The sequence below is a fragment of the Cebus imitator genome, unplaced genomic scaffold, assembly GCF_001604975.1.
Source record: "Cebus imitator isolate Cc_AM_T3 unplaced genomic scaffold, Cebus_imitator-1.0 Scaffold79, whole genome shotgun sequence".
Lineage (NCBI taxonomy): Eukaryota > Metazoa > Chordata > Mammalia > Primates > Cebidae > Cebus > Cebus imitator.
The window spans coordinates 8,098,150-8,110,188 of NW_016107394.1; the positions used below are offsets into that span (position 1 = coordinate 8,098,150).

At 37.1% G+C, this 12,039-nt stretch overlaps 1 protein-coding gene across 7 annotated transcripts in view; it reads right to left on the reverse strand.

Moving 5' to 3' along the window:
- Positions 1-12,039, reverse strand: part of CEP126 (centrosomal protein 126) — a 102,294-nt gene that overhangs the window by 17,732 nt on the left and 72,523 nt on the right. For 4 of the 7 annotated variants that reach the window (XR_001826619.2, XM_037740159.1, XM_017533084.2 and 1 more), the window contains one exon: positions 8,564-8,628. Coding sequence is in view for 6 of the 7 variants with exons in the window: in XM_037740159.1 (XP_037596087.1) it covers positions 8,564-8,628 (65 nt within the window). In the remaining variant the exon portion in view is untranslated. Of the gene's footprint in view, positions 1-4,158; positions 4,393-8,563; positions 8,629-12,039 lie in introns of those variants that run through there. The other 3 variants (XM_017533082.2, XM_017533085.2, XM_017533081.2) reach the window with 2 other exon arrangements.

Below are 12,039 nucleotides of genomic sequence, written 5' to 3' on the forward strand. Positions count from 1 at the left end.
ATACTATTTGTGGCCAGGCACAGTGGCTCACACCTGTAATCCCAGCACTTTGGGAAGCCAAGGTGGGTGGACCACGAGGTCAAGGGATCGAGGCCATCCTGGCCAACATGGTGAAACCCCGTCTCCACTAAAATACAAAAGTTAGCTGGGCGTGGTGGCACACACCTGTAGGAGCAGCTACTTGAGAGGCTGAGGCATGAGAACTGCTTGAACCCGGGAGGTGGAGGTTGCAGTGAGCCGAGATTGTGCCACTGCACTCCAGCCTGCTGGCACCTGGCGACAGGGCAAGACTCTATCTCAAAATGAAAAACAAAAAACTATTTGTGTTTTTCAAAAGCAGCTAAGTTTGTGGTCATTTGTTATAGCAGCAATAGGAAATGAATACACATTTTGTGTTGGAAATGGGGTACTACTATAATAAATACCAAAAAATGTGGACGTGGCTTTGGAATTAGGCAAGGGGAAGAGGCTAAAAGAATTTTGAGGAGCATGATAGAAAAAAACCTAGATTGCCTTGAATAGATTGTTAGTAGAAATGTTGATGTTAATAACTCTGCTAGTGAGGACTCAGAAAAGTGAAGAGCATGGTAGAAAAAAATGTCATTTTGGAGAATACATAGTCGTCATGAACAGACTATTGGTAGAAATATAGATGTTTAAGGTGCTGCTAGTGAGGCATAGAAAAAAATGAGAAATGTTAATGGAAAATTGAGGAAAGAGTACTTTTGTTATAAAGTGACCGAAAGCTAGTGAAATTGTGCTCTGTAGTTATGTAAACAATGCAACTGGACATTTAGCTGAGGATATTTATAAACAAAGTATTGAAGATACAGCCTGATTATTATTGTTATTTCTTCCTCTTCTTCTTCTTCCTCCTTCCTTCTTCCTTTTTTCTTCCTTCCTTCTTCGTTCCCCTTCCCTTTCCCCCAGCTCCTCCTTCCTCCTCCTCCTGAGTCTTCTGAGTCTTGCTCTGTTGCCCTGGAGTGCAGTGGCATGATCTCGGTTCACTGCAACCTCAGAGTGCAGTGGCATGATCTTGGTTCACTGCAATCTCCACCTCCTGGGTTCAGGCGATTCTCCTGCCTCGGCCTCCTGAGTAGCTGGGATTACAGGCATATGCCACCACACTTGGCTAATTTTTGTATTTTTAGTAGAGACGAGGTTTCACCATGTTGGTCAGGCTGGTCTTGAACTCCTGACCTTGTGATCCACCTGCCCCAACCTCCCAAAGTGCTGGGATTACAGGTGTGAGCCACCATGTCCGGCCCTGATTTCTTCTTGCTGATTATAGTAAAATGCTAGAAGAGACAGATTGAGAGAAGAACTGTGAAATGAAAAGGAAATACAACTTGATGATCTCAGAAATTCCTGGCCTAAAAAGACTGCAAAAGATGCTAAAATTGAGATTCACCATCAGAATAGAAATAGCCAAGGGTATGGCTATAAAGTTTGCTAATACCACAAAAAGATCGAAAGGTTAGAGTGTTCAGCCACAAAACAGACCTTAAAGAGATTTAGTATGTGATTTATAGATGACCTCAGCGATCTCAGTAGAGCCAAATATAGAGGTATGACTATCTGAGAGGGGCCTCTTTTCTAATGAATTCCTGTAACATATTTAAGAGACCCACAAAGTTTAGGAAAATTTTATATAATCAGAAACGCTGTCATCTTTGGCCAAAAAGAACAGAGAGAGTATAAAAGAAGGCTGATACTCAAAATTCTACAGGCAGATAAGCTAATAAAATGACTCCTCTGCAAACATATGCTACCTTTTATTTATTTTATTTAAGAAATGATGGCCCAGAGAGTGGAGCCAAGAGCTAGAAGGTAAAACCTTGAACAATAGAGCATTATTCCAAGATCTTGAAAACAAACAAGTTTGGAGAGATTTTGACATTTCTTGGAATCAAGAAATGTCGTTGTCTTTCATTGTCTCTCTTTTAAAGTGCAAATGTCCATAACTGTTGCCCTATGCCTGTCCTGCCACTGTATTTTTGGAGCACTTAACTTGGTTTAGTGTCATACAATATACTCATGTAACAAAACTGCACATGTACCCCTTATAATCTATAATAAAACTCAAAATTATAAAGAAAACTAAATCTGTATTTTCCTACTTCTTGTTATCACCAACATTATTAATCTGGTCCATGCCATAAACTCTCAGATTACTGAAAAAGCTCTTTAACTGGTCCTCGTCTCTAGACACCTGCCATCTCCTTCCCTCCCCTGGTGTATTCTTCAGACACTAGACAGGGTGATTCTTTTAAAAGGATTAAGCATGCTTCTGTATCAGGTCCTTTGTGCTCATTCCGTCTAAGGGGAATGCTGGTCTCTAATTACCACCCAAGTTATCTCCCTTACTTCACTTAGATCTCTGCTCAAATGTCACCTTCTCAGAGACCTTCTCTGACCACTCTACCTCTCTATCTAAAACAGTACTCCCATCACTCTCTATCCCCCTACTGTGCTCTAGTTTTCATTTCACTTACAGCTACCTGAAAGTATCTTTATATATATTTAAAATCTGTACTCCCTACTTAAATATAAGCTCCATGATAGCAAATTTGTTTTATCTTCTATTATTTACCTAAATGCATAGAATGGGACTTATCACATGACACAGGCTTGATACACTGAGTGACTGACTACTTTTTCTTTTATTCATTATTTTGATTTGCCACTATGTATGTGCCTGGACTATTTTAATTCCTAAGAGTACAGAAATGAATGACACTTTTCAGAGCTCTTGATCTAAAAGAGACATATATGTACACAAATAAGTTCAGTTCAGAACATTATTTGTACAGAAGAGGCAGCAGAGAGGATTATTTTTTAAAAAGGAGAAAGTTCAACTAGAACAGGATTTAAAAGAATGAATAACATCACACAGATGTAAATAGAGTGTGAGATGGGGGAGCCATTCCAAGTCAAGAGTATAGTGTATGTACTGGCAAAAAGGCATGAAACAGCAGGTTTTATTTAGGAAACTATAATTAATTTGTATTATTGGAATACTGGTATGGTGGGAAAGGTGATAAGGATGATGTATGCAGGAAGGACCCCAAATATTAAGAGCCTTATATACCATGCTAAGTGGTAGACATTTTCTTCAGTAGCTGAAGGAGAAGCTCTGAAAATTTTTCAGATGGGATTAATATGATAGGTTTTCACCCTGGCCATTTCATTCACACTTCAGATATGCCATTATAAGTAAGAAATTCAGCTTAAAATAGTCCAGATAAGAGCATGAAGTAGCAATAGTTGGGGGAAAAATAAAAGTATGCATGAGGCTATCATAATTCTATGAAAAAAAAATTTAAGATCATACAACTTTTGACTTTGCTTCTATGTTTCAAAAGGAAATCTGTAATATAAATCTGGTTTCCCAAGTAGACATTCCTATTGGGAAAAGAACATACTGATCAAATCAAGTAATCCAGTGGGATTGCAGCTTATTTTTTATTTTTACCATTCTAATTATTTGTGAGTTGCTAGTGTGATCAGTTTTTTACAGACTAATTGCTCCTGTAAAAAATGGTAACACTGATTTCTGAACATGCAGAGCTGATAAGACCCCCGGTAACATTTCCAGAGTACAGAGATCCTGCAAAGACTTTAACACATACCTTTACTAATTATGTGGGATGTTGTTAATCACAAACTTTTTATACCACTGGATGAAAATTTAATTGAATTCATTAGAAATTTCCAAAAACTATGTTTCGCAATCATAGCCAGTACATAATACATATCCTTTTATTTTTAAATAGAATGGATTTATATCCAGTAGCATTCTCACTGAAAACAATAATGTATTTCTATTCATTAAAATGTATTTATCAAGGCCGGGCGCGGTGGCTCACGTTTGTAATCCCACCACTTTGGGAGGCCGAGGCGGGTGGATCATGAGGTCAAGAGATCGAGACCATCCTGGTCAACATGGTGAAACCCCGTCTCTACTAAAAATACAAAAATTAGCTGGGCATGTTGGCGCACGCCTGTAGTCCCAGCTACTCGGGAGGCTGAGGCAGGAGAATTGCTTGAACCGGAGGCGGAGGTTGCGGTGAGCCGAGATCGCGCCATTGCACTCCAGCCTGGGTAACAAGAGCGAAACTCTGTCTCAAAAAAAAAAAAAATGTATTTATCAATAACTTATATAATAAAGTAAACAGCATGAATATAAACTAGTCAATGTATCTCTATTACCTGTGTTATGATTTGCCTTTACTTTATGGATATAGTGTTTTAATTATTAAATGCAGAAATATGATATTCACAGGAGATTCTAAAAATGATTCCATTTGATAGTTAGTGTTATATTCATTGGTATTTTCTTTGCAATCTGGATCCAGCATCAGGAGATAAACTGGCCCTTGTCTGGGTGTTCTGTAACATAGTGTCAGAATACCCTTTTACTGCAGTATTCAGACTTATAGATTTTGATAAGGGTAAACTCATAGTTCAAATTCTCAAATGCTACGTGTACCAATCTCAACAAAACTGAGTACCGTTCTATGTTAGGCGTCATGCTACCAATAATTCATGACCTTCACTCCTTGCTATTGGTAAGATGTGTGTAAGAAGCGCTATCATAATCAGCTGTATAAATGGTCAAAATTTAATAATTTTATTTTACACAGGAAGCACTTGGAACCCATATAACACCCTAGGGGTAGTTTATCAATATATTTTGGGCTAAAGAAGAAAGTTGCAGGGTAATTATTTTTTTGAGACGGAGTTTCACTCATGTTACCCAGGCTGGAGTGCAATGGCGCAATCTCGGCTCACCGCAACCTCCGCCTCCTGGGTTCAGGCAATTCTCCTGCCTCAGCCTCCTGAGTAGCTGGGATTACAGGCATGCACCACCATGCCCAGCTAATTTTTTGTATTTTTAGTAGAGACGGGGTTTCACCATACTGACCAGGATGCTCTCAATCTCTTGACCTCGTGATCTACCTGCCTTGGCCTCCCAAAGTGCTGGGATTACAGGCTTGAGCCACCGCGCCCAGCCTTGAGCCACCGTGCCTGGCCTAGGGTAATTATTAAATATTCTTTAAATTTATTTTATTTTAAAAAGTAAATAAAATACTCTTGCCAAAAAATACCCAAAAAACAAAAACAAAAAACAAACAAAAAATACTTTAAAATGCAAATCCTCCTTCCAAGATCCACAGTTTTTATTTTTATTGAAACTCATAACCTAAGCAAATGCAGGATGCCCTGCAGCTACCCTCGTATACTCTAGTATACTGTTTCCAAGTGTTATCTCACTAAAATGAGAATCATCATGTTATGATAATCATCATCATCATCATAAATAGTGATAAGTGTCATAACTGACAGAAACTGTCACAGTTAAAATTCAGGCAAAAAATCATCACTGTAAAAATTGCTTAAATTGCTGAACTGGTGGAGATGAAAAGCTGTAAGAAAAACCAAACTAGTATCTAAAAAGTAGCTGTGAAAAACATCAGGAGTTAAAGTAACTGTTGCTGAAAGAGTTATGTCTAAAAATGATAGCATCAAACATGCCGAAGGCCATTTCTGTTCTTGGAACCATAATAATAAGCTTCATGAGAGCAGAAACAGCATATTTCTTACTATTATCCACTATTTTACATAGAGCATAGCAAGACCCTGAAACACAGGTAAGAAATATTTATGTAAAACCAGGTAATATGAAACATAGTATTCTTGTGTAATCTTACTTTTTCCTTTCAAAATTTTAGAACTGTGGGCACATGATGAAAAACGATTGAGGAAGTATCTAATTAAGTCTCTAACAAAACATTTCTTTGTTGAATACCTAAATTGAGAATTGGGAGAGTACAGGTAATAAGTTTGAGAACACCCTTTCTCTCCTATAAACTCGTGTCCTAACCTCCAGTTAGATAACATTTCATCCTTCTGTAATTTCTTAAGAATGTTCCTCACATAGTCTTATCTTACCTTGTATTATAATTATTATACATACTATCTATGTGTATGTCTTTGTCCCTGTTAGACTGACAATTCTTAACTGTAGTGCTGATATTCATTTATATTTTTACCAGAACCCAGTGCCAAGACAAAAAATAAAAAAAAGATAAGGGGAGAAATGCCAGATGTAGGTGATGGGGAAGAAGGCAGCAAATCACACTGCCACGTGTGTACCTATGCAACAATTTTGCATGTTCTTCACATGTACACCAAAACCTAAAATGCAATAAAATAAATAAATGGGGAGAAAAAAAATTGTCTTGCTAGCTGAAAAAATAAATAAATAAATAAATAAATAAAAAAAAGATTCAATAACATCTAGTTTTAACACCCCTTCTCACTCATAAGTGGGAGCTGAACAATTAGAACACATGGACACAGGGAGGGGAATATCACACACCGGGGCCTGTTGGGGGTGGGAGGAATAGCATTAGGAGAAATAACTAATGTAGATGATGGGTTGATGGGTGCAGCAAACCACCATGACATTTGTATACCTACGTAACAAACCTGCATGTTCTGCACATGTATCCCAGAATTTAAAGTATAATAATAATAAAAACCTCTCAAGACATGGAAGAGATATGGATCCTTGCCAATGTACAGTTTTTAGCAGTTTTTCAATTAGGATACACATCTAAAATTATTTGAAGATTCATACACTCATACCTGTTTCTGCTCCCATGACTGACAAAAATACTCTGGATATAAAAATGTTTATTTTCTGTAGACAGCCCAGAAATAATGTTGTATTCCGATAACCATCTGATCTTCAACAAATTTGATGAAAACAAGCAATGGGGAAAGGATTCCCTATTCAATGAATGGTGCTGGGATAACTGGCTAGCCATGTGCAGAAGATTGAAGGTGGACCCCTTCCTTATACCATATACAAAAATCAACTCAAGATGGATTAAAAACTTAAAACCTAAAACTATAAAAATTCTGGAAGGTAACCTAGGAAACACCATCCTGGACATAGGCCCTTGCAAAGATGTCATGATGAAGCCACCAAAAGCAACTGCAACAAAAGCAAAAATTGACAAATGGAAGCTAACAAACAAGAGAGTTTCTGCATAGCAAAATAAACTATCAACAGATTAAATGGACAAGCTCCCAAAATACTGGGAGACAATATTTGCAAACTATGCATCTGACAAAGTTCTAATATCCAGAATCTTTAAAAAAATTTTTTTTTGAGATGGAGTTTCGCTCTTGTTGCCCAGGCTGAAGTGCAATGGTGTGATCTTGGCTCAATGCAACCTCTGCCTCCCAGGTTCAAGTGATTCTTCTGTTTCAGCCTCCTGAGAAGTTGGGACTACAGGTGCAGGCCACCACGCCCGGCTAATTTTTTGTATTTTCAGTAGAGACAAGGTTTTACCATGTTGGCCAGGCTGATCTCGAATTTCTGACCTCAGGTGATCTGCCAGCCTTGACCTCCCAAAGTGCTGGGATTACAGGTGTGAGTCACCATGCCTGACCTAATATGGAGAATCTATAAGGAACTTAAATTAACAAGCAAAAAACAACCCCAATAAAAAGTGGGCAAAGAACATGAAGAAACATTTTTCAAAAGAAGACATACATGTGGCCAACAAGCATATGGAAAAAAGCTCAAAATCACTAATTGTTTGAAAAATGCAAATCAAAACCACAATGAGATAGTGTCTCACACAAGTCAGAATGGCTATTACTAAAAAGTCAAAAAATAGCAGATACTGGCAAGGTTGCAGAAAAAAGGGAATACTTATACACTGCCGGTGGGAATGCAAATTAGTTCAGTCATTGTGAAAAGCAGTGTGGCAATTTCTTAAAGAACTTAAAATAGAAGTATCATTCAACCCAGCAATCCCATTATTGGGTATACACCCTGAAGGAATGCAAATCCTTCTATCATAAAGACATGCAGGGGTATGTTCATTGCAGCACTATTCACAAAGACATGAAATCGACCTAAATGCCCATCAAAGGTAAATTGGATAAAGAAAATACGGTACATATATACCATGGAATACTATGCAGCCATAAAAACACAACAAGATTATGTCTTTTGCAGCAATATGAATGGACCTAAGGCCATAATCTTAAACTAATACAGAAACAGAAAACCAAATACCACATGTTCTCACTTCTAAGTGGGGGCTGAACTTTGAGTACAGATGAATACAAAGAAGGGCATAACAGACACTGAGGCCCACTTGAGGCCATGACAGGTAGGAGGAGGGAGAGGATTGAGAAACTACCTATTGGGTACTCTGCTTATTACATTGGTGATGAAATAATCTGTATGTCAAACCCCTGTGATATGCAATTTACCTACTTATCAAAGCTGCACATGTATCCCTGAACCTAAAAGTTAAAAAAACTTAATATTCTAACCTTTAAATTTTTAAAAATGAGAAAATATTTGCATAATTCTAATGAACAGTCTTATAATAAAAAGCTGATTGGGAGAAAACCTCTATAAACCAATCCCAAGAAACATTAATATTAACACGGGGTTCTTACCTGTATTGATATGTATATAAGATCAGAAGTTTCCTAAAACAAGAAAAAAAGAGCTTCTTCAAGTACTTACCAGAAGTGGTATTATTTGTAAAGCATTTTTGATGGATGGGTTTTTGCAAATGTTTTCTTGAACATCTGAAATAATTATACCATAATACCAAAATAATATAGTTACATATATAGAAATAGGAGAATGACTAAAGAATCAAATATTAAATTCTGATGTATCAAAATATTCAAAATTGAATAACAGCCTTTTTTCCTATTACCCCCAGAAATAGTCTTTATGCTTCTATTAGATCCAAAAGTGAAAGTAATTTGATTAGAAACAATTACATAAAGCTTATGTTGATAAAAGAGAATTCCTTGTACTTTGATTATTTTATAACAATCTTCATTCAAATGTTATGTTTTATTTTTCCTTTCTCTTTTTTTAATAAAAAAAAAGTTAATTTCATCCGTGGAGCCACTCTGTAAAAATGAGATGTTTATTTCGTTATTGAGGCATAAAAAATTGAGTAATTTTGGTTGCCTTTTCAATTTTTAGATTTTTGTCTATATAATAGCAAGCATCTGAGCAAAAGAAAAATAATTCAGGCAGAATCTTTTACATGAAGCATTTAAATATGAAGATGTATCAAACAAAAATTTAAAAAATTCTCCAATTATTGACTTAAATTTTAAAATCTTTATCTGCATAATTTTACATCTTAAACTCATAGCCTTAGTTCCCTGTTTCTTTCATAATTGTAGCTCCCTACTTTTTATTAATATATTATTTTAAAATTTGGTTTTAATTTAAAAAGAGTATTTAAAACATATTTGCATATTTTAATTAATAATTATAAAGCTACTGTCTGTGTAACCACCTACATTAAGAAATTTGAACGTTATCACTAACTTAGAAGCTTCCTGTCCCTTCCTGCCTCCACAATGCTCTATGGATTTCATTCCCTTCCCTCACCCAAAGAGGTAATTAACCCACTATACTGTTTGTTTATCATTTTAGCACATATTATTTTGCAAGGATGCAAAATAGTATTTTTACCTGTTTTTAGACTTCACATAAATAGAATTGTACTGTCTTTATTCTCCTGTGATTTACATTGTTTTTGCCCCAAATTATAAATTTTTAGATTCATCAATGAACATTGTGTAGCTGTAGTTTATATTCTTTATGTTTTTTCTCTTGCTGTTTCAGTTTGGAAAATTTCTATTGACCTGTATTCAAATTCACTGATTCCTCAGCAGTGTCTTGAGTCTAATAGTGAACACATATATAACATTTTCCATTTCTGTTATAGTACTTTTCTTTCTCACATACCTGTCTCTTATAGTTTTCATCTCTCTGCTGAAATTCTCCATCTGTTCATGTATGTTGTCTGTCTCTCTAATGTTATTCATCTTTCCCACTATAACCTTTAACATATTAGTCATAGCTATTTAAATAACCTGTCTGATAGTTCTAACATCTTGATCATCTTTGTATCTCATTGATTGCTTTGTCCCTTGATAGTTTTTTTTCTATTACTCTTTCTGTATGTCTCATAATTTTTGACTGAATGCTGGATATGACTTTTGGAATACTGGGAACGGAAGTAGATATTATTTGTGTCTGGAAATGAGTATATCCACTTCTGCTAGGTCATTGGAGTGTATGTGTGTATGTAGTATGTATGTAGAGATGTTTAAAAACTTTGTAGGGGCCTTTTTTTTTTTTTTTTTTTTTTTTGAGATAGGTTCTCTGTTGCGCAAGCTGGAATGCAGTGGCATGAACACGGCTTACTGCAGCCTTGACCTCCCTGGGCTCAGGTTCTCCTCCCACCTCAGCCTCTGGAGTACCTGGGACCATGGACATGTGCCACCATGTCTGGCTAATTTTTTTTTTGAATTTTTTGTAGAGAGAGGGTTTCACTATGTTGCTTAGCTGGTCTCAAACTCCTGGGCTCAAGCGATCTGCCTGCCTCAGCCTCCCTGAGTGTGTTTGGGTTTTGTTGTTGCTGTAGCCAACTACAGTACATTACTAACTTCAAATTCCTTTGGTGTTATTTTGTACTTATGCAGGGGTCTTGGAGAGTCACCCCGCCCCTTGAAATGTTCCTGTTCTGTCCTCATATTTTGGCCTTCCTGCATGGGGACACAGTAGAAGGGATCTCTCTCTATGCTCTTGCCCGTCTCCCAGTAGCAGACTTCTGTTGTTACTTGGTACTTGTTGGTCTGGTAGTGGGCAAGTAGGGTAATTTTTCTCTTGTCCTGGTCCAGGCTCAATCTTAAGCAGACCTTATGTGCCCTCCCTTTTTCCTGCTCCTCCTTCCCATGACAGTTAACTTTGCCCTGTATCTTTGGCAGGTTTTGTGCAAGAGAATTTTAGACCCTTCCTCCAACAGTAGGATACCTCTAATGGTTTTGGTCCAGAAATGTTTCTTACCCCTCTCCCAGGGGTAGAGACTTTTTTCCTTTACTTTTTCCCTATGCTCACTAACTCTTCACCTGTGCCTTGAGAGCAATTAACAAGGTATGCTTCCTCTGTCCCTGATGGTCTTTATACTGCAGGGGGAACGGTTCTGCATGGCGGGCGGGGCGGGGGGACTTCATGCCTTTCCTACAGCAATGGCTGCTGCCCTTTGTCAGGCCTGCACTACTGAGAAAGCATTTCTCTTGTCTCCTGCTCTGCCTCCAGTTTTTCTCAGGAACACTCAGTGTAGATCCATGGAGAAGAATCTGAGTAGGTGTGAAGTTCCTTTGTGCCTATGGCTCCCAGAGGTTCTACATCCTCATTGTAGTCCTCATTCATCTTTTAGCAATTTGTTGAAAATTTAAACAGAATTTCTTATATCAACTTGTATGGAACTTTACACTTCTCTCTCTCATATTCTCCCATGGGTGAGAAAATATTCACGACCTGTCTCTCTTTAGATGTTTCTGTGTTTCCTTGGATGCTAGACCACTTGGTTGTGATGTGACCTCAGCTCTGTAATTGGCTCAAGGAAAGTTATACTTTTGTCATTTATCTTTTATTGTTCTTAGAAAAGGATTGATACATTCTGGCCTTCTACATTTTAGGCAGAAATAGAATCCACACACACAAAACACAGACATATAGTATGTGTGTGGCTCTGAACCACAGGTGATTTTTGCCACCCAGGGGAAATTCGGTAATGTCTGGGAGTACTTGATTGTCATGATAGGGAAGTGTTATGGCATCTAGTGAGTAGAGGCCAGAAATGCTGCTGAACACGTTACAATGCACTAGACAGTCCCCCACAATAAATAAGGAATTATCTAGCTCAAAATATCAGCGGTGCTGAGGTGGAGAAACCCTGATAGATACATAAAACATTTCTATTATTGTTCACATCTAAATATTTAAAAATTCCTATTATGATGTTTTTTTCTTCAGAATCATGTTTTATTTAGAAATATGTTTCTTAATAATTATCTTTTGTTTAGATTTTAGGTAAATTGCATTGTGGTTAGAGGATGTGGTCTGTGTGACTCCAATCTTTGAAATGTGTTAAGGTTTGTTTTACGGTCTTATATATGGTT